The 22,440-nt window shown below is 41.6% G+C and overlaps 1 protein-coding gene across 6 annotated transcripts in view; it reads right to left on the reverse strand.

The window, feature by feature from the left end:
• ACACA (acetyl-CoA carboxylase alpha) overlaps window positions 1-22,440 on the reverse strand; it is a 309,514-nt gene that overhangs the window by 36,086 nt on the left and 250,988 nt on the right. For all 6 annotated transcript variants that reach the window (XM_012445433.2, XM_012445435.2, XM_012445438.3 and 3 more), the window contains 5 exons: window positions 10,521-10,664; window positions 9,820-9,940; window positions 5,336-5,432; window positions 2,163-2,259; window positions 817-952 (listed from right to left, as the gene is read on the reverse strand). In XM_012445433.2, the coding sequence (XP_012300856.1) occupies window positions 817-952; window positions 2,163-2,259; window positions 5,336-5,432; window positions 9,820-9,940; window positions 10,521-10,664 (595 nt within the window). The remainder of the gene's footprint in view (window positions 1-816; window positions 953-2,162; window positions 2,260-5,335; window positions 5,433-9,819; window positions 9,941-10,520; window positions 10,665-22,440) is intronic.

Genomic DNA, 22,440 nt, shown 5'->3' on the forward strand with positions numbered 1-22,440 from the left:
TATAGGCGTGAGCCACCCTGTCCTATTGCTTTAGAGAGCCCGGCCCTATCTTATTGCTTTAGAACCCCAAATTCTCCCCAAGACAGATGGAATTTATACTTAGTATACTCTCATACCCTCCAGGTATGTAGTCTCTAGCCTAGCATGGCCATGAATCCTCTGGCCTTGGGAGAGAGCTTCACTACTGTAAGAGGTAGTGTTTCCTTTGGCTCTCCCTGTAGTGTCCACAGTGGCTCTACACATTAAGGATTCTCTGTAAATGGTCATACTGGCTGCCTAATTACTTAGCAGTTCCCATAGCATGTTTATATTAATGGTCTAATATGCTGGAGCCATGGGCTCAGGGCTGTTGTTAGATAATAATACGACATAGCACAAATTGCCACAAAGAACAGCCTCTGGTGCTGAATTTGTTCATTTTCTTCCAGTAAATGCTAATTTCAGTATCTGTCTTGGTCACTGAAGAACATTAGGAAATAACACCAACAAAGTATATGCCCAGAAAAGAGAGACAGTCACAATCATATTTCCCTAGGACCACCAGAATGGCCCAGCATCCACCTGTGAAAGGTAAATCCACAACAGTAGGTCACCTTGATAACACTAGTAGATTATTCTGAAATTTTGTATGGAATTATAAAATGTACTTTTTTCCATTCAAGTTGTAACTCAAAAGATGTCTCAGAGAGGGCAGAATCCCAAAAAAAACCTAGGCTGTTAGGATACCCACAGATACCGCCGAGTCTATACCCTCCCTCTGCAGCAGACTGCCCAGTAATCAGTGATGCTCCCCCAGCCCACAGGCAGGCCAGTTACCTTTCATTCCACCAGAGAAGCCTCTCCAGTTGGCAAAGACCATGAGAGGCAGCCCTTCCCGGTTGAAGTCCTTGATGGCCTGATATGTCTTAAATGCAGAGTCTGGGAACCAAACCTGGCCAGCCTGCTGGATTATCTATTGGGAAAAGTCAAAGAAGACACAATTAGCAACACAGCTCCAGGGGGAAATCTCTTCGAGGTGAACAACAAGATTTTACTTATTAAAACTGAAGACTAAAAATCAAATCAACAAAAAACGTTGTTCATCAAGATCATCATGTTTGGAGTAAAAAAGAAGAAAGGATCTTGGATCTTTGACCTTGTCAAATACTACTCTTTTTAAGTTCTGCTTATAACAACTTTTTAGTCAAAAGGGAAGAATGTAGTCTTAAGAACCCTTGTTCGAGGTTTCTCAAAAGCAATTTTAAATGGCTCCATTATGCTACTCCTTAAAGCAAGTCAACTGTACGAGGTCTCCCAGTCCTTTCACCTTTGTGCTTAGTATAGCATTTTCCTGTGCTGTGGCTAATCAATAGATGCTTGATGTCACACTGCTGAATAGCCTCCTCCCTGGCCTCCCTGACCCTTCACTTTCTGAATGGTGTCAGGATGTGAAAATATAATTCATTTAAAAAAAAAATGGTGCCAGGCACAGTGGCTCATCCCAGCCCTTGGGAGGCCAAGGCGGAAGGATCCCTTGAGTCCAAGAATGGGAGACCAGCCAGAACAACATAGTGAGACCTCATCTCTTCAAAAAAAAAAAAAAAAAAAAAAATTAGCCAAGTGTGGTGATGTGCACCTGTAGTCCCAGCTACTCAGGAGGCTGAGGCTGGAGGATCGCTTAAGCCCAGGAGGTCAAACCTGCAGTGAGCCAAAAATCACACCACTGCACTCCAGCCTGGACCATGGACCATGTCTCAAAAACAAAAACAAAACAAAACAGAAAAACAAAGGGCTGTGGTGTTCACAGTTGGCATTAGGGCAGACTTCACCATTAACTCTAGTTGTAGCTCTTCCACGTGCATACTCAGAGAATCAGGGACCAAAGAGCTTTCAGTATTATCTCAGCTGCCTTTCTGTAAGACCATCTCCCCAACAAAAGTATACTGTTTTCTAGCATCAACAAGACCACTGTAAACACATATTTAATTTTTCAGGCAGAATTTAGCTTCTAGTCCATCTAGAGTCATCTTAAAAGTGAGCACATGATGTTCTAAAATCATTCAAGGCTGCTAATGCCCTTCCCTCTAAAACTGATGGTTTGCAATGCTCCTGCTATATCCACAGGCACTACGAAGGGAAAAACCCTCCAAGCACAGGCTCACAGTATACTTGAGGTGACCTACCTTGGCTTCAGAATCCAGGTTTGCTGGATCAGCTGGGATACTTAGTTCTACTGTTCGAGTTTCTACAGCAACAACTCCCACAGGTATTCCTCCTAGCCTGATAAAAAATGAGCCACATAAGAACCCAATGTATGTCAACATTATAGCTAGCCATTTGTTTTCCAATCCCACATCAAGACATTGGGGAAGAAACTAGAAACACACAGAGAGAGCATGGGGAATCTGATTCTTCTAGGAGTTAAATGTGACACTCTACAGATTTGATATTTACTCTGTAAATATGGTGGAAAACCACACTCAGAATCTCTCCTATTCTGAAATGTCCCAACACAAGATAAATTCAAACCAAGGGCTGTTCTAGGGGAGCCTCTGCATTTAGACTCAACAGCCTAGCATATATACATATCCCTACCTCTGTGGCTGCCAAATGAAATTTCTCAGTTCACTCTAGAGCATTTCCTTGGCGAAGATGGTAGAAAATGGTCTGAAAGGCAGTAGGAATCTGAGGCTTTCAATAACTTTTAATGAGTGCTGACCTTGCTGAAATGGAGCTGTAGTTTTCTATGGAATATTAATAATGTGGTTCCAGATAAGATTTCAGGGTACAATAGGTCTTACTATTGGGCATATGGATAGGGAGTATGTGGGCATGTTGAGGATGATGAAAAATACATGCCTAGAGTAGGGAAGTGGATCAACAAACCCTTAACTTTCTCCTTCATTGGAAAAGAGCAATGGGACAAGGATAATTTTTAGTAGTAATCGTGGTGAAATCTATATTAGAAGTATATATTTAATCTCAAAGCTAGGTTAATTTTAAAAACTGTGTAGAAGCTCAAAGCCTCTGCACCTATACTCCATGATGACCTCCCAATTCGGTCCTCAAAAAGATTTTCTAGGAAAAATCAGAGAGCAAGACAAAGTATAGGGTGAATCTTTACCCTGGAAAATGTGATTCAGTCTTCATTCTCACTGTTGCATTCCTTGGGGTTGGGGCTGGGATGGGTTATAGTCTTTCATTCCCCACAGCATCTCCATAACAAACTTTTCCATGAAGGATGGCCTTTGGTTGTTAAATTGGCTAGTGAAAATGGATTCCTGTCATCACAAGAGGCCTGACAAGGGCCTGAGTGGAGACCACCCACCCCCTTGTCACTTGCCTGCACTGAATCAGAATCAAAAGCTCTCTAGACAACAAGACAACGAACAGGAGATACACAGGAGGGTTTAGAAATATTTCTGTTCACAATGATTAACAATCCAACTGGAAACTTGTAATTGCAAAAGCCACCCTAAATCGGTAACTTATAACTTATATATTAGGGCCCATGTGACCTAATAAAGAACATCTTTATCCGAGTATTACAGTTATTTATTGAACTTGAAAACAGCTCAGAACAACTTCTGTTTTCTATTATACTTCATATAAATTTTATCAGGCTAGCACATGAAGATGCTACATCTTGTTTTATAGTGTGTCCCTGGACAAGGTGCCATGGAATAATAAAAGACAATTTACAGCCAATAGCACACATATTCCAAACATACATACCAAAGATGAGTTTTGGCAGCACTTACAGTAACAATCCCAGAAGAATACATTTATATTTATTTCTCGAAATGCCATTGCTTTTGAAAGAAGCTAGAGCTCCATTTGTGTTTTATATACTTGTGAGCATGTATATGTGTTTGGAGTAAGAAGTCCAGAACTCGTCAGATGGAAAGAAAGGAGGATGTCAGAGTGAGTGTTGCAATACACAATGGCAGAACTAACCAAAGCCAAGCTTGACTGATCTTGGTCGCAAACCAATCCCTATTCTTCTAATCATAAGTGTGAAGTATTATTCTCTTATTTTCCATAGGAGGCTCTTAAAGAACTTAACAAATGTTTGGCTTTCTGAGATTTAAAATCTGTCATTTTTCTTCAGACAGGAAAACTGAAGCAGAATAGATGAGACAAATCTCAAAAAAAGTTGGTCTTAGCGTGCTGTGAGAAATCTCTCTAACAAGCTGATACAGGTGCTGAGTATCAGCGTTCTCACCCCAGTGCATCTCCTTCTTCCAGCTCCCCAGTAGGAATTTTACCAGGCACAGAGAACACTTCTCACTGGGACCAAGAAGCCTGGGGTGAGACAAAAGACCTGAAACTTGAAAGAAAATGGACAGGTAGACTCTGGGACATTCAGTCTGAGCTGACTCCAGGCCAGAATCCTATTCAGAGTCACAGAGGAAGACCCTGTCTATGGGATTTGCCCTCTGATGGCTCCTTGTCACAGGCAGCGTGAGGCGTGCTGACCTGCTGTACTGAGAACCACAGAGCCTAGAATTATTTTCAAGGCTAGAATCTAAATCTCAACCCAATGTGGCACGTTTGAGAATCTTGAGCAGGTGCCACTTTTCCCCAAGATAAGGAAAACTGATTGCCCCCAGAGGAAGGTGAGCTCCAGATGCAGTCCCTCAGCAGCAGGTCTCTGCAGTGCAGAGGTAGATTAAGATCAGTCGTGGCAGGTGCTCGTTATAGCTCATTATAGCCAGCGCTACAGATTATTTTGCGCAGAGCTTGAGGTTGAGTGAAGCACTTCTTAGAGTGGGTATTAAAATTTAATAGAAACTTCAATTTCCCAATTGACAAATATAGGTATCTTAGCAACTTATCCAGCTTATTTTACTCACTCCTGTTTCACGTAAACTTTTTTTGGGGGGGAAGGGGGCAATTCAAATCTGATTATAATCCAATATAGTACATTTGTCACTTAAATAATCTCAGTGCCATGAAGAACTTCTCTTCAGTTACATATAAAAGCAGATGAGTCTCTGATTCACTTGTCACCTATTCCTGAAAGAAAATGGTCTTTGGGAAAGGGAAAGTCATTGGTGGGCCCTGGCTATTGTAGTTGGGCTTTAGAGTTCCCAAAGAGTGTTTCTTGAAGCATTATAAAAAGGAAAATGTTGTCAAAATTCGCCTTCAGATGAAATGCATCATTTTAGTGACACACAAAATGGCAACCGAGAACCAGCATTTTAGTTATTAAGCCTTGGGCATGGCTATAATCCAGTGTTCTTAGAAAGTTCAGACAAAGAGAACATTATTGGTCTATAGCCATATAGCCACGACTCTTTCCTTTATTTTTAGTCGGGAGGAAAAAGAGCTGCCAAAACAAAAGAGCTCTTACCTGGCTCTACCAACCACCACAGTCTGTGCCCAGGGCTGCATAATCTCTGAGAAAGATCCATAGTCAAAAAAGCCACTCAACCATTGACCTTTTTGGGCTACAGAAGGGAAAGAAAGAAAACAGAGAATAAGGACCGTCAATCCATTGACAGTGTACTGGAACTGACGAATTTAAGGTGGTTTGGGGGATTATTTGGGGGGAGTTTGTTGTTTTTAACCAAATTATAATAGATGGAAGCATTAGGCAGCTGAATGTTCATCTGTCTTTAGACATCATCTCCTATTTCATTTGCTAGTCTGCATAAAAAGCATCATTTATTGTTAAGCGATGGGGTTCAGCTAGCAGAGAGAGTTTGCATGCTTTTAAATAAATAACTTGACTTTTTTTGAAGACACTACAAACATTTGTCAAAAGGCAGTCAAGTCATTAAAGATATTTTCAAAATGTCTTTTCTATTTTAAAACTTGCCTTACAATTTTTTTTTTTTTTTTTTTTGAGACAGAGTCTTACCAGGCTGGAGCCCAGTGGCGCAGTCTCTGCTAACTGCAACCTTCACCTCCCGGGTTCAGGCAATTCTTCCACCTCGACCTCCCAAGTAGCTGGGACTACAGGCGCATGCCAAACACCCGGCTAATTTTTGTATTTTTAGTAGAGACAGGGTTTCACCATGTTGGCCAGGATGGTCTCGATCTCTTGACCTTGTGATCCACCTGCCTCGGCCTCCCAAAGTGCTGGGATTACAGGCGTGAGCCACTGCACCTGGCCTTGCCTTACAATTTTGTTTGATTCCACTGACTTTCTTTTAACCAAAGGCCAAAAACAGCCAAATAATAAGTATTAATTATCAGATAAGGATCCAAATGTGGAGGGAAAAATAGGGACTCAGTTTCTCTGCTACAAAAGCAACAAGATGTATCTACTTTATTAAACAGCTGATAAAGTATAATCCTTCTACAAAAAAGGGTCACATATTCTTGACAGATCGTAAAAATACAACAGTTAAGATGCACATACTTAATGCCATTAACCTTCCTTGCACACAGAATTTCCTTCACTGGCAAGACCCAAAACTTTCAACATGTCAGTTTAAGAAAAAAACTTTTGTTCCACAGGTATGAATGTTTGACCAAAGCCCCATAAAAGCTTCTGCAAATAACTGTTTCCTAGTTTGCCCTCTCAGCTCACGGTTTTCAGTGATTCTTCTAATTTGGACATGGCCCTCCACCCTCTAAAAACCCAAGTCCAAAACCAATTAAAAGTGGAGATCTGAGCAAGCTAACCTCTGCTGACTTAAACAGGATGGAGAGTGTTTTATCAAGACTAAACTTGTAATTACTGTGTTCTACATTCCTTGCCTCTATGGCCCCAGTGTAAAATGTGATCATCCATTTCAAAATTATCTCTCCATCGTGAGCCCAAAGCCGATCGTTTAGATTCTGGTCTCGTGTTGGGCGTCAGTTTGAAGAATATCACAGCACTATCTCCTCTAATAAATGACTTTAACTTTTCACCTAGAAGATATCTGCTTTAACTTATCACAGGGAATCATCTGCTTTCTTTAACGTTTCCACTAAATTAAAATCTGAAGTCACTCGATTTGGGAGCAAGTGTTAGCTGCACATAGACAGCAGGATGAATTACTAGGGAGACGATGAAAAAATATTATCCAAAAAACAGAAAACTTAGTTTATCACAAATTTCATTTTATTCTGTAGATCTCATTAATAATGGCCAGGATAACGCTCACCTATACACACATACTTCTGTTTACCCATGAAAGAGGGGCTCAAATTTTGATGAAGGTTCTAAACCAAATTTCTAGGTTCATCAGAATATTGAATTTTAGCTTTATATTCTTGGATCATTTTCTAATTCTTACTTCAATAACAGGGATTTGGAACTACAGAATTAACTTCAAGATGGAAACGTTTTCTTCTTTAAAAACCCTCCTGCTAGGGGTGGGAGGAGTCGCTGACTATTACAGTTGTGCTTCACAGTCCCCAAAGAGTAGCTCCTACCCACTTCTGATGCAGAACTTAGCAGGCTAAGATGGCTCCCCATATTTCCCAGGAAAACACTCACTGAGTCTTATTCCAAATTCTAGAAGTAAAGAGGCTCATTTCATTCCCAGAAAAGTCCTGTATTTTAAGACTGATAGGTGGCCGGGTGTGGTGGCTCATGCCTGTAATCCCAGCACTTTGGGAGGCTGAGGTGGGCAGATCACGAGGTCAAGAGATGAAGACCATCCTGGCTAACATGGTGAAACCCTGTCTCTCAAAAAATAAAAAAATTAGCCGGGTGTGGTGGCACGCCTGTAGTCCCAGCTACTCTGGAGACTGAGGTAGGAGAATCACTTGAACCCAGGAGGCAGAGGTTGCAGTGAGCCGAGATTGCGCCACTGCATTCCAGCCTGGCAACAGAGAGACACTCCGTATCAAAACAAAACAAAACAAAAAAAACAGTGACAGGTAATCTTAGGCTCACAGTTCTTATCATAATCATGGTACAAAAAGAAGGGGGAGGGGGAGGCGGAGTTTGCAGTGAACTGAGATCACGCATTGCACTGCAGCCTAGGGGACAAGAGGGAAACTCCATCTCAAAAAAAAGAAAAAAAGAAAAAGAAATGGTAGGGAGAAGATTAGTATGGTGATTTTCAGGCTATTTAGTTTTTATACAATAGAAAGCCTAATGTAGATATTGTAGAAAAACAATATAATAGCTATGTAATAGCTATGTGACCTTGTATGAATCACTCAACTTCTCTGATTTTTGTAAAATAGTTATCACTCTTTACCTCTGAGAGGTCGTAAGTGCAAAGAAGATAACGAATATGGAAGTGCTTTATAGTCCCACCTGGCTTACAGTGGGTACCCACAAAGGTTTATTAAGTCTTCCTTATGAAGACCTCTTTCTCTTTCAGCAAAATCACAATGACTTTTACACTTCTGCAAACTCTTCTACTTTTATATATAGCCTTTCTTTGAATAGTTGCAATAAACATGCAAAAAAGAACCAATGCTTCCTCACATAGTTTGAAAAAATGGATTCAAAATGTAGCAGAGGGATTTGGTGCACCACAAAAGAACCTCCTGATAAGTATGGTTTGCTTGAACAGCCAAGTGGACTGACAAATGAGAATGTACACAGAGTTACTTCTTTTTCCTGTTTTGTTTCTAAGTTAGGTAAAATCAGCCCCAAGGCAAAGCAATAGATTAGATATATCTGGAGGGAGGGCTTATTCTCACTCCATGTTTCTATAGAATTAAAAGTTCTGGACAATCTCTTCATGAATAAATGAGCTTACAAAGTAGCCTTCTATTAATTAGTGAAGCACGTACTAATACCATTACCAATATCATAAGAAAAGAAGGGCACATGTAGGATGGGTGCTCAGAGCTTCCTGATAAGAGTGAAGTCATATTCTACACTGAAGGGTCTCAAAGACATTTGCTAAAAACAGAACTGATCAATCTCTTTTGGCTATAGGGATTAGATGACTGAAGATTCTAGTCCTATAATTCTATGATTTTTATGGCTTATATTGAACTGTTTTAAAGTCTTTGAACCCATTAAGTAGTAAGTGTAAGGTATATTGCCGAGTTAAAATGAGGAAACTGAGGCCAGTGTGAGAAAATGAGAATCCAATTTATTCAGCTCCCGGGCGAGGTTCTGTGGTCCGGGAAGGGGCCAGAGAAGTCGCACTGGGCTTCTCAGGGTGTGGGGTTCTATAGGGAGTGGAGGTAATTGATTGGTCTTTAGGGAAACAAAGAGCAGACAGTTTCATTGGTGAGGAGGGTTGACTGATTATTAGGGAAACAAAGAGCAGACAGTTTCATTGGTGAGTTTCATTGGTGAGGGGAAGTCAAGGTGCTGATGGGGCGAGCTGCCATTGGTTGCCAGGCGGGACTACTGGTGGGTTGACCAGCTGGGGAGGTCAATGTTAAGCTGCCGTTGAACAAATCTTTGGCGGGCTTTTTAAATTTTGAAGGGGTTGAGTGAGGAATGCAGGAGTGGGTGTGTGGAGCCTGCATAGAGAGACCAGATAGGAGTGGGTGTGGGGAGCCAGCATAGAGAGGCCGGCATGGGGAGAGATAAGTGTGTCAGCATGGAGAGGCCGGCACGGGGAGAGATAAGTGTGTCAGCATGGAGAGGCCGGCACGGGGAGAGATAAGTGTGTCCATTTAACTCCCAGTGAGGCAGCCGGCCTTACAGTAAGTGCTTTAATAACAAAATAACCAGAAGAAATGTTTAGCGACTACATTGCTTGACTCAATGGTGATTGGGAAATCTCATTTATTTTTCATTTGTTCATGAAGGATTTCCCACCTTTTTCTTCAGAGGGCTCGTTTTCAGGTCTTTCTCATTTCTAGGTACTTAGCTCTGTTTTCTTAATCACATGCAATTGTTCAGGAATTGGATAGCGATTAAAAAGAAGGCTAAAAGCTAAGAGCCAGGTACCATGGGGTCCTCAAACATATACATACTTGGGTGAGGACGGCCTGCTAGCATCCATCGAGGGTCATATGGGGTCTTTGTAGGAACAAACTCGATGATTCTGTCTATAGGATCCTTTGAGTTCAGAAGAGGAACTGAACTGTGCACACTCTAAAAGGAGATTGGAAGAGAAAGAGCACAGCAATCAGCAAACTACAGTCAGACTCCAACTCAGCAACAACAGCTACAGACAAAGACAGCAGGGCCCACACATGGAATTACACACAATAGTCCCAATCTTCAGCTGGAAGAATCCTACTTATGTGCTAAGCCCCAAGGAACATGTACAGGTCAATAGTCTCATTTAGGAGCCTGGCACAAAGTGGTGTGTTTTGACTCCTGATTTCAGTGTGCCCATGCTCTCTGGGAGGCTCCTCTGAGGAATGAACGGCTATTACAAAGGAGAAAAACCACAATGAGGAGGAACCTTAATATACTGGGATCTGAGCCTCAGGTAGGCTATGAGGGCTTCCGTGGCTGGCAGGCATTAGAAAGGGACCCAGCTAATGAAATCTAAAGACATTTTAAAGGTAGGGCTGTAAGAAAAAGAGAAATCAATAGCTTTCGGAGAAATATTTTATAAAAAAAATTCTTCCACCATAAAGACAAGACCTTAAACACAGAGGCAATGAGCTGTGGCGGAAATGACGGGCTCTGCAGGCTATGACAGTGGTGGGTAGGAAGGGCTCACCTTGGGCATGTAAGACAGCCAGTGCAGGACAGTGAAAACCCCTTCAAAGTCATCACACACAGTGCAGTGGGTTACCCCATTGTTGTGCATGATCTGGATACCCCCGAGCTGGTTATTGGAGGTGTACACTTCCCGCCCGAGGACCTAGAGAAACAAGCAAGAGAAAAGACATTGGTCTCTATGGAAATAAAGGCATGACCTATTTCACAAGTCTCACTAAAATGGGTTATTTTCTCCACAAAACAGAGATTCCAGTCTCCATGGGTTGTTCTGAGGGACTATCTGAACCTTCTTCCTAAAAAGAAAACTTAGAAAACAAAAAATACTTTTAACAATCACATTCAAGCCCCTTTCTCTCTACCAGCTACCACAGATAGGCATAGCATACTTCCACACTCAGCTGAAACTGCAGTGGTGGGTGAGGCTGGGACCCAGAGGCACAGGCTACTTTATCACATGCAAGTCTCTTAGTGCACATACACAAAAAGGTAACATGCCTATCTTTCAACAATATTTAGTGACAAGTCTCAGTTAAAGAAACTCTGGGGGTTTGGGTTCCTTGTTTTTAAAAAGGATTATTTTTTCCTTATATTTGATTTTTAATAGGTCGGTGTAAAAGTAATTGTGATTTTTGTAATTTCTTTTAATGGCAAAACCGCGATTACTTTTGTACCAACCTAACACTGGCCCCCACACACAAGCCTTAAAGCTAGCAAAATCTTGAAGCAACTCAAGATATGTACATGAACCTCTGAGTCTCCAGTCTTCTTTGTGTGCTGGGTGCACGGCTGTGATTTATACCCAAGCACATTTTCCCTCCTCCTTCCCTTCCAAGGCTCCAGGGAGTTCAGGGCCTCAATCCCTGGTATATCCCTGGAGGAGTTTAACCCTTGTAAGGGCAAAGGGCACCTGCAATTGGAAACCACAAAGTTTCCTTTAAAGAAGAAAAAAAGAGGAAGAATAGATACTCCTGGACTTGGAAATTGCAGGGTTTCTTTCTCCCTTGAAGACTGGTTAATAATTTCTTTCAGGGAGGGAGGTTTTCTGACCCAGCAGATTGAAGCTGGGCAGCCTGATCACTGACTATTGCAAACTGCTGAGTGTGTAGTAATTGCTAGTCATCTAGGGTAGCCCCGGAGAGCTCTAAACAGTTGTAGAGCGCTTACTGTATTTTACCTTTTCTTTTTCTTTCCTCTCGTCCTTTAAAAAATAACGACAATACAAAATTTCTTCTCTACTTTTATTCATTTTCAGTCTCTGGGGAGAATCTAACAAATTAAGGGCCAGCAAAGCCTGCCTTTATATTCCCATTTTGCCCCTTCTTGTTAGGAGCTTTGAGACGTTCCCCTGCATTCTGGGTCAGCCCCACCATCAGGACCCTCCAAAGGTGGAAGAAGTTGGTGACCAAAGTAATAACTTCAGTGTGACCCAGCTGGCCTTGGTTCCATTTAACTTCAGCTGGGAAAGGCATAAGATACTCTGAAAGGAATATGGAAAGCAAAATTGCTCTCAGATTACTGTTTTCCTTGATAAGGAAGAGCAGAGAACAAGCCTTTACAAGCAGTCCCAAGCTAGGCAACATGCTGGCAGCTCCTTTGAAGGAGCCCCGTGAATAGGGGAGACCGTATCTGACCACTGAGCTCCCATCCACCTCTCAGTCCATCTTTAATCTCAGCCCAGGCACTGCGGCTTTCTCATTCTCCTGCTGTCTCTTTCCATTTGCCCTCTCTCTGACTGATACACTGATCTCTCGGTCACTCGGCTTTCTGCTCCGCTGAGTCCATATTACTAATAACACCTCCGCCACGGCCAGTTTACCTCATGAAGGCAGGAGCACATCATTACAAAATAAACTCATAACTTTGACATTCTAGCAAATACACGCCGTTTGTTATTTTTATGGCTTTAGTCTTTCTAACAGGCAGAGGGCATTACATACCTGTTTCATTTATATCTTTAAATGTGCGCACACATGCACATTCACACATGCATTAAGAAACAAAACAGAACAAAAAATCCAAACCAAAGCAAATATCCAAAGCAGTCTGTTGATGGGGGAGCCTGGTGGAGGCAGAAACCCTGTCACTTACTGAGGCCACGCTCTGATCTGGCTCTGGTTTTATGGTCGTCATAAACCCGATGGCCCACAACTGGTCCTTCTGGGACAGACTGCCTCTCTACTAGAAGTCTTTCAGTGTGATCAGCAGTATTTTTAATTATTAAAATAAAATTGGAAAGGGTGAAAAGGAATAAAAAAGGAGACACTGTGGTGACCCTGAAAATCTGATATTCACAATCTAGGTCAGGAGCCAAGTACTCCTTGTTGCCCAGAAGAGAGAGCTGGGGCCATTTTCTCCTCAGAAACACTATTTTCTTCCTATCTCTAATACCTGATAATCTCTAACCACTTAGAATCTTACACATCTCCAAAATTAATAATGGACCGATGAAGAACTATTCTCAGAAAAAGGGACTGCTCAGCTGTTTAAAACACACTTTCTTCTGATGTCTTTGCCTCCTCATTTAAAAGCGATCCTCTACCACTTATCTATTCTATCCCGTATTTTTACAAAATAATTGGAGGCAAACTTGGTAGGCTCAGTAACTGAGTACTCTTCCCTTTACAAGCTCAATTAAAATTTGGATTCCGATGCTTTGGCATTGTTCTGAAAAGGCAGCAGTATTTCTACGTCTCTCCTCTCCTAGGTTTAGAAGAACCAGGGCTTAACACAACCAAGAACGTTATTTCTGAGCTAAAGGAGTGTTTGTCATGTGAGAAAATTCATTTAATTTCGAAATTAAGGAGAAAAATTACAGAATAGACTAAGAGTATCCCAATACCCCTCTCTGATCAGCCTTATCTTGGAAGATGGGGGGTGGGGTGGGGATGGATACAGAAGTGAAACTGCTCCCCTAACCACAAACAAATGCTAACAATCATAGCTACTTAACAATCGGTGAAGAGAAACCAGGAGCCTCCAGTTCATCTCCAGCACCACATTTGGAGTATGCACCAGTAGAATGAGGGCGCACACAATAGCTCCTGATTTATAGGGGTCATTGCTGACTCAAGTGGTTTTAATGATTTTAGAATACTTCACAACAAAAGCTCCAACCAAGGAAGCAGAATCTGGGTTAGGATAACATCCATTCTGCCTAACTCTGAACCGATCATGCTATAACTGTTACACAAACCCTCATCGTTATCTAGGAAGATGAACAGAGTTCACATAGAACCACTGTTTTCTTCGTCAATGTTGCCCTATTGACCTTCCACAGAAAAACTTGGGGTAAACAACTCTCATCAACATATTTTCATGAAATAGGTGAGCTGCGTTCAACAGCCTTTTAACTCTGACCTACGCATTTCTTGCCGTGTTTTAGTTCCCAAATATATTCCTCTGACATTTCTACTGTACCATACAAACTTTTAATTTATCTGTCCAGCAAGCATCAATAAGCACTTAACCACAGGAGTTGAATCAAACACAGGTGAATCTCCTGAGGCCTTACTTTGTTGCCCTCCAGATCTAAGTGGAGAAGCAGTAGCATGAAATAATAGGAATAGGCTCCACCTCTGGGTCCTCTGCTGAGGAGTGCCATGCTGACAAAATTGAGTCAGGGCTGAATCTAAGAGGAGAGAGGATCTTGACTTATTCTCAATATAAACTTAAGCTTCATCCAGCACTTCATTCATTGCAGCTGGCAGACCTAATAATTAAGGGCACCACATAAAAGCTGGTGATTAGCAGAGACACAATTGCTAAAGGCTCCACCGAAGATGCTACGTAGCCTTAAGAAATGTTGAGATACATAAGAAGTACAAATGAATGCAGTCATACGTCCATGCTCGGGCCTCTGCTGCTGCTGCTGCTTATCTAGAGACACTGCAGACAGCTCAGGTTTACCACAGCTGACAGGCAATGAAAACAGCCTAATATACCGCCTGCTCTCTCCCTTAAAGCCCTTTTTGGAGATCAAGATAAACACGCTCTTCCTTTCCCCCGTGCTCCAGATGTTTGACTGAAGTGGCAGAACATTATGAGGTTTTGTGCAAATGAAATCACTATGTGATACTGAATGAGTGCAGTATTTACTTGTCAGGATATTTGTCAGCACAGGCATTGAGATTTCCAAGTTTCACAGAGACAACTTAGCTCAATTTTTAAAAAATTGCCTTTGTCCTGACATACACATTATGTTGGGGACCCTCAGACTTATAGGCAAATATTTGCAATTATGTGATGAAGATGAGAAAAATTATGATGCATATCAATGATGGAATAAAAAATAAAATCTATTCCTTCTCTCCCCCTTTTATTTAGTCTTTCTCCCCTTTTTAAACAGTCCTTGGTGGGTCAGAACATCTTCTATTTAAGGAAGCAGGGAATATAGAAGTCCTCCTGCATCTAAGAATTAGGCTACACAAGCTGAGTCCTCACTGCAATCCTCCTTCTTATTAGGACATTTCCATTCTCAAGAGGATTTGAGGAGGGGTTTTGTAAATTTACTGAGTAATTGTCATCACTGGACTACATCCATGATTCTAGATATTAAATTCACTCTGGGATTTGTCAGGTTATTGATAAAGGTTGGCTAAAGCTGAAAGAAAATAGGAGAAAGAATAAGCAGGAGTAGGGGGAAAGTGGCAAAACAGGGACAAAAGAAGGAAGAAAGGATGAGAGAGAGGAAAAGGGAGGGGGAGAGAAAAGGGGAAGGGGAAGAAAAAAATGCAATAGCTCATCTACTCAGTGCAGCTAATATCCTACTCCCTGACCTGAGAGGACTACATTTTAAAAAGTTGACAAGTAATTCAATCTCCAATTAACAATTTTAAGTGGTGCTGCACATATCACTGTGTAAATGTTTCTTCAGTAATATATCCAAGGGTGAATGGAATTAAATCTCTAGGGAGATGGAACCAGGACCTATGTGACCATGAGGATTATTTGGGGGTTCCAAAATACAGTTTCTTAATACATAGGCACAGGGCTATATATTTTTCTCCCACCTTTATTACCACTACTGTCACTGGCAAAATGGAGTGCTGGCTGGCAGGTGCCAAGCTAGGACTGGGCTACAGAAGGGGCTTGGTGACATACTGCGGGCAGAGGAGAGAAAAGCCTCTGACATGAGCCACAGTTGGATTCAAGACCATCTGCTAGAAGACCAAAAATCTCTCTATAAGCAGCAAATTATGAAGTGATCAGGTATGCTGAGGGATAAACTGGGGCAAAGGGATGGTGCTGCTAGTGGTAGGAAAAGAAACAATATTCAGCCAAAAAGAGGCTGAATATAGGCCAGAAATAACACTGGAAGACATCTCTTCACTGAGATGCAGGGCTCACTGGAGAACAGAGGAACGAATTAGACAGCAGAAAGACAATAAGGATTTGAAGGTGGAGTGGGTAAGAAACAGAAACTCTTTTTTTTTTTTTTTAAGATGGAGTTTTGCTTTTGTTGCCCAGTCTGGAGTGCAATGGCGCCATCTCAGCTCACTGCAATCTCCACTCCTGGGTTCAAGCACTTCTGCCTCAGCCTCCCGAGAAGCTGGGATTATAGGCACGTGCCACCATGCCTGGCTAACTTCGTAGTTTTTTTTTTTTTTTTGGTAGAGATGGGGTTTCTCCATGTTGGTCAGGCTGGTCTCGAACTTCCAACCTCAGGTGATCCGCCCACCTCAGTCTCCCAAAGTGCTGGGATTACAGGCGTGAACCACTGCGCCCAGCTTCAAGACTCATTTTAAATGTAAAAGGTAGAGAAGAACCACACAATAGTTTGCTCGCTAAATGTATGAGAAAAAGCATAGGCTTCTAGAGAGAAAGGTGACTGACAAGAGTAATCACTCACACCAGGGACCCACCAACTGCTCATGTAGGTGGGGACTTGAGATTTCTGATGATGAATTAATTCTTATTTATATTTATTTTTTTTTTTTTGTAGAGACAAGGTCTTGCTAGGTTGTCTAAGCTGGTCTCAAAGACCTGGGTTCAAGCAATCATCTCACCTCAGTCCCCCAAAGTGCTGAGATTATAGGCATGAGCCACCATGCCCAATTTTTAAAAATTTTAAATAAAGTCTGGTTTATTGAGGTATAATTTACATATAGCAAAAATGTCCATCATAAGGTATACAAGTCTGTAAATTTTAATACACATAGTCATATAACCACCACCACAATCAAGATAGAGAGCATTTTCATCATCCCAAAGTCTCTTCATGTTCCCTGTAATCAGTCCTCTCCCTCCACCCCTAACAACCATTGGTCTGCTTTTTGTCCCAATTGTTTTGCCTTTTCTAGAATGTTACAGAAAATGGAGTCATACAGTATATAACCTTTAGAGTCTAGCTTCTTTCAGTGAGCATATTGCATCTGAGCTTCATGCTGATACAGGTATCAGTAGTTTTTTTTTTTTTATTCCTGAGTAGTATTCCATTTTATGAAAGTACCACAACTTGGTCCTCTGTTTGCCTGTTGGTGTACATTTAAGTTGTTTTCACTTTTGGAGGATTATAAATAATGCTACTATAGACATTTGTGTATACGTTTTTTTTTTTTTAAAGCCCAATTTTGTTCAAAGTGGCTGTGCCATTTTGCATTCCCACTAACAATTTACAAGAGTTCCAGTGGTCCTGCATCCTCATTAACACTTGGTGTTTGTCAAACATTAAAAAAAAAAAACCATTTAGTGGTGTCGAGCTGTGGCTTAATTTTCATTTCCCTAATGACTAATGATAAGCATCTTTTCATGTGCATATTTACCATCCTTATATTTTTTTTGGTGAAATGTCTGTTCAAATTTCTTGCCCATGTTTTTAATTACTGGGTTATTTTATTATTGAGTTTGAGAATTCTTTATATATTCTAAATACCATTCTTTTATCAGATAAGTATTTTCTAAAGATAGAAAACATTTAAAGAATCCCTGTTTGTCAGTTGCCTCCTACTGGTTTTACTGAAGAGGCTGTGTGACTGATGGCATTGCTCACCAGCGGCCAGCCCCCAAAGTCTGGTGCTTGCAGGGCCTGGCTCGTAGGGGAGAGTAGCACCAACTTGTTAGCTCTGTGGCCTTTTGGTTTGTGTTTTCTCATCGACATCTGGTGGGCAGCGATTTTATTTTTTCCCTTAGAACACATGAAAAGCCTATTATTGTCTTTTAGTTAAATTTCAAGCTTCATGAAAGCAGGAATCATCTTTGCATTGCCACAGCATAAGAACAGCTTTATACCTAACAAGCATGCAATAAATGCATCTGATCTACCACAGTTCTAAGCATTCTATAAAAACTCAACTGATTAATTTAATATGTTCAGCAAGCTGAACTACTACAAGCCAAGCAAGTCCTTCATATTAGTGTTATAATGTGTAGTGCCTTTCTGAAGCAAAAGGAGTAGTTCAATTTTCCTACCTTTTGCGTTTTCCCCAATGTAGATGATCCTTTCCCTCCCTCTCCCTTTCAAAATTCTTTACATGGGCTAAAATTAAACTAGTAATTCTATGTATTATAAAGTCATATTATGTTAGGAATGCTCTTCTGAGCTGCATAAACCTGCTTTATCTATTGAGAAAAGGCATTTTTATCAATGGGTCAGATAGAAAATGAAGATACTCAAAAGTTGATTACATGTTCCAATGGTCTTGACTTCTCATATTTGCATCTTATGCTGTTAGTCAAATTTGGGTGGGTTCTTTTCCTTACCAACACTGATTTCTCAGTTTCTTAGATGTGCATACTATTGTAAAAGGCTTAAATCCCAGACACTGAGACATTATTAAAATTAGGAACCGGTCAAAAATCAGTCAGAAAAATCTTCAAGCCCAGGCATGGTAATCTGTAGTTCAATCTAAAAAGCTCTTAAAGCTTCTCCTTTCTTAATTCAACACTCCTGACTGTGTACATAAGCTGATTAGACTGTGTGATGATGGCCAATCTGAACGAGAAGGGACATAGCTAGATTTGGATCCATGCACAGGGAACATTCTCTAGATGATGAACAGCTAGGAGTCAGGTTTCTAAACAGTCTCGTTTCCACATCTTTATCATATTCACAGAGCAGTCTGTGCACAGCCAGGGCCCAGGTCTGTCTTCCTTCTAGAAAAGACTGGAGTCCTTGCATTTCTAATCTACCAACATGTACAATTCTTGCACTTTTAATTTATGACTGTTTAGGGGGGACCTCTCTGACTTGGGAACATACTGGCTCGGTCTAATGCTTGGAGATTATTAAACTTGGAGCTATGCTCCACTATCAAGTCTACAGATCTTTTATTTAGAAGATATGGTGCTCTAAATGCACAAAGAGCTCCCTGTCACCTTCACATTAAAGCCCCTAGTGCCTGGTAAATGGAATTATATAGCTGTCATCTCCTTTCCCCAAAGTTTTAAGAGTACAATGGGCTCATTTTTTCACACTCCATCCCAGCTTCAGAACTAAGAGACCTACTTTGTATTGATTTAAGGTCTCAGAAATAAATAAACCTGCTTCACCGCTGTGATTCACAACAAATTCATGATACACTATTGCATGATATATTTCAAGCTCTTGCTCTGGCTCTCTTTTTCCTCTGGTGAGTGATGGGGGAGGTGGGAGGTGGTAGGGAGCTGCAAAGCTGACAGCCTGATGGTTATTGGAGATGGTTGCTGACTGCAAATCCAAGAACAGACACTGTTGGAGGAGTATGGGATTTTTTTAAAAACTAGGGGGCAGGGGTGAGAAGCTAATTTACTTGGGCTTCAGGCTGGGGTTGGGGGAAAAGAAAGGTTGAAGAGAGGAGAAGGGCTGACAGACTAGCAAAGCTTCAAGTGAACACTGATCCGCAAAGACAGAGCTATGAATATATGTAGAAAGAGAGAAACGTAAAGAAAATTCAACATATGAAGGTGTAACATACCACTGAATAGAAAATGAAGAGGACGAAGAAACCACTGCCTAAGGAACCACGTGCACAGAGCCAGGTGGGCCCTTAGCCTGAGTTCAGGGGCAATGTTTTATTAGAGGCAGACAGTACAGAGACCCTACATGCCACAGAAAGTGTGAAATAGAGGCATTTCTTCATTCTAATACTCAGGACACACCAGAATCCTGGAGGTGGAAATGGACAATGGATATAGGGTAGAGATATAATGAAGGTCCATATGGATGAAGTGAGCCAGAGACTGTTCACTGAGGCAAGAGGGTAATACATTCTAGCAGCGTAGCTTTTGTTTGTGTACCCTTAGGGTTTGAGTACCTAAGTCTACACCCCCTTCACTGATTCCACTCAACCTTGGACCCAATGAGTTTTAGCTGGTATCTACAGATATAGCAGTCAAAAAGAACTATCCTCCAACCATACACAAGGATCCTGACTTTTAAGAAGGCAGATGAGGAGAAAGCAGGAGATAATTGGGCTCCAAAGGTGCATGACACTGCAGAAGACCCCTAAGGTTCCAAGGAGTACTTCCAAGTGGAATTAAGTTTTAACTGTTGCTTTTATTTCTTCTACTTATTTCACTTTTTTTTTTTTTTTTTAGATGGAGTTTCGCTCTTGTTACCCAGGCTGGAGTGCAATGGCGCGATCTCGGCTCACCGCAACCTCCGCCTCCTGGGTTCAGGCAATTCTCCTGCCTCAGCCTCCTGAGCAGCTGGGATTATAGGCACGCACCACTATGCCCAGCTAATTTTTTGTATTTTTAGTAGAGACGGGGTTTCACCATGTTGACCAGGATGATCTCGATCTCTTGACCTCGTGATCCACCTGCCTCGGCCTCCCAAAGTGCTGGGATTACAGGCTTGAGCCACCGCGCCCGGCCTATTTCACATTTTTAACTGGCAAAGTTATGAATCGAATTTCTCTTCTATCTTGGAATAGCATTTTCATCTTCACTACATTTGTTCTTGAGACAAGACCAGACTCTGAACACAAAAGTACATGAGAAAGATTTTGGTTCCATTCAATTTCCAATTGGTCATATCATAAAACTGGGAGTTTCTTTGTTAAATTTGAACACTGTCTTTAAAAAGTGATTAATCTCTCTGTACAGGGAAACAGACTTTAGCCAAATATAAAAAATAACTCAAAGATGAATATATAGATGAATGAGATTGGTTCCAAAAGTACTGAGCTCCCATTCAGTTGAATGTTTCAAACATAATTGGATGAATATTTAGCAATAGTTGCACAGAGGAGATTCATGCAACAGTTGTGTGGTTGAACTTTTGAGGATCCTCTCACTCTCAACATTTATAATTCTAAAGGCACTTGTGATTATAACGACATATAATGTTTACTTTTCTGTAATCTGGATAAAAAACAAAGTTTAAAAATTTTAAATCATCATGCTCTCCAATTTCCATACCTGGTTTCACGAATATGTAATAATTTTACATATCATTAACATATAATCTAATATTTAATGCCCTAATATGCAATAACTTAAAATTCCCCGCCCCCGTCTATTCACTTCCCAGCCTAAAACAGTTCCCTGGCTACATATCAATATGCATCTTTATAGCATCACAGAATACTAGATATTGAAGAGAATTTAAGATTAAGAGATCCTCTGGTCTTCTACTTAAAAAAAAAAGGGCTTAATTCACTTTATTTTTCTTATGTAAAAACTCTGTGTTGTAGCCACAGCTGGAGCCTGGGTACTCTGCACGGAGACTCTGGTGTGGGTCTTGACAAGGTAGTGAGTGAATTCCTGACAGGAAGACTTGATGAATACAGTCTCCTTCCAGAGGTTGGCGGTCAGGTAGCTGTAGGTCTTAGAGATAGCATCAAAGGTGGCCTAGGCGAGGTTCCCTAGGGTGGCAGTGCAGCCCTAGGCTGAGGTGTAGCAGTTATTGATACCAGCCATAATCAGAAGCTTCTTGGGCACCAGGGCCGAGATGATGCCAGTGCTCCTGGGTGCAGGGATGAGGCATACCAGCACAGAGCTACAGCCACCTGTCACCTTGCAAGGGATGGTGTGGGGCTTCTTCTCCCAGTAGCCTCTGTGCATGGGGACAATGAAGACCTTAGCCAGGATGATGGCCCCGCAGATGGAAGTGGCTACCTCCATGGAGTACTTAACACCCAGACCCATGTGGCCATTGTAATCCCCGATGACAACAAATACCCTGAACCTAGTGTTCCTTGATGGGCAGGGAGAAGAGATAGATCTCCTCCAGGGACTTGATCTTCATGTCCTTAACCAGGTGGCCCAACTTGGCATCCATTCCTCATCCTTGGCCTTGTCTCCATGAGCTCTGCGGGGTCTGGGCCCTGTTCACGGCCACAACCCCAGCCCTAGATGCCACTGCCAAAGCCTCCAGGGTTCCCCATCTCAGGCACCCACACATCTGGCTATTTTTTTTGTAGAGGAGGTCTGGCTATGTTGCCCAGGCTGATCTTGAATGCCTGGCCTCAAGCTATCCTCCTACTTTGGCCTCCCAAAGTGCTGGGATTACAGGATTACCATACCCACCTGATTTTCTACTTTAAGATGGGAAATGGATTATGCCTCCCATTTCACAAAGGGAAAACTAATATCTAAACAGATTAAAGCCCAAAGTTGCTTACCTAGTAAATAGCAGGGAGAAGACTGATATCAAAAGTTTTGTTTTTTTTTTCTGAGATGGAGTTTTGCTGCTTTTGTCCAGGCTAGAGTGCAATGGTGCCATCTCAGCTCACTGCAACCTCCGCCTCCCAGGTTCAGGTGACTCTCTTACCTCAGCCTCCCGAGTAGCTGGGATTATGCCCAGCTAATTTTGTATTTTTAGTAGAGACAGTGTTTCACTGTGTTAGCCAAGCTGGTCTTGAACCACTGACCTCAGGTGATCCGCCCGCCTTGGCCTCCCAAAGTGCTGGGATTACAGGCTTGAGCCACCACACCCGGCCAAGTTTTGTTGTTGTTTTTTTTTTAATCTAAAAGTTCTGTAACTCCAAAAAATTTGA

The sequence above is a fragment of the Aotus nancymaae genome, unplaced genomic scaffold, assembly GCF_030222135.1.
Source record: "Aotus nancymaae isolate 86718 unplaced genomic scaffold, 86718_ANA_hifiasm-v0.15.2.pri h1tg000018l, whole genome shotgun sequence".
Lineage (NCBI taxonomy): Eukaryota > Metazoa > Chordata > Mammalia > Primates > Aotidae > Aotus > Aotus nancymaae.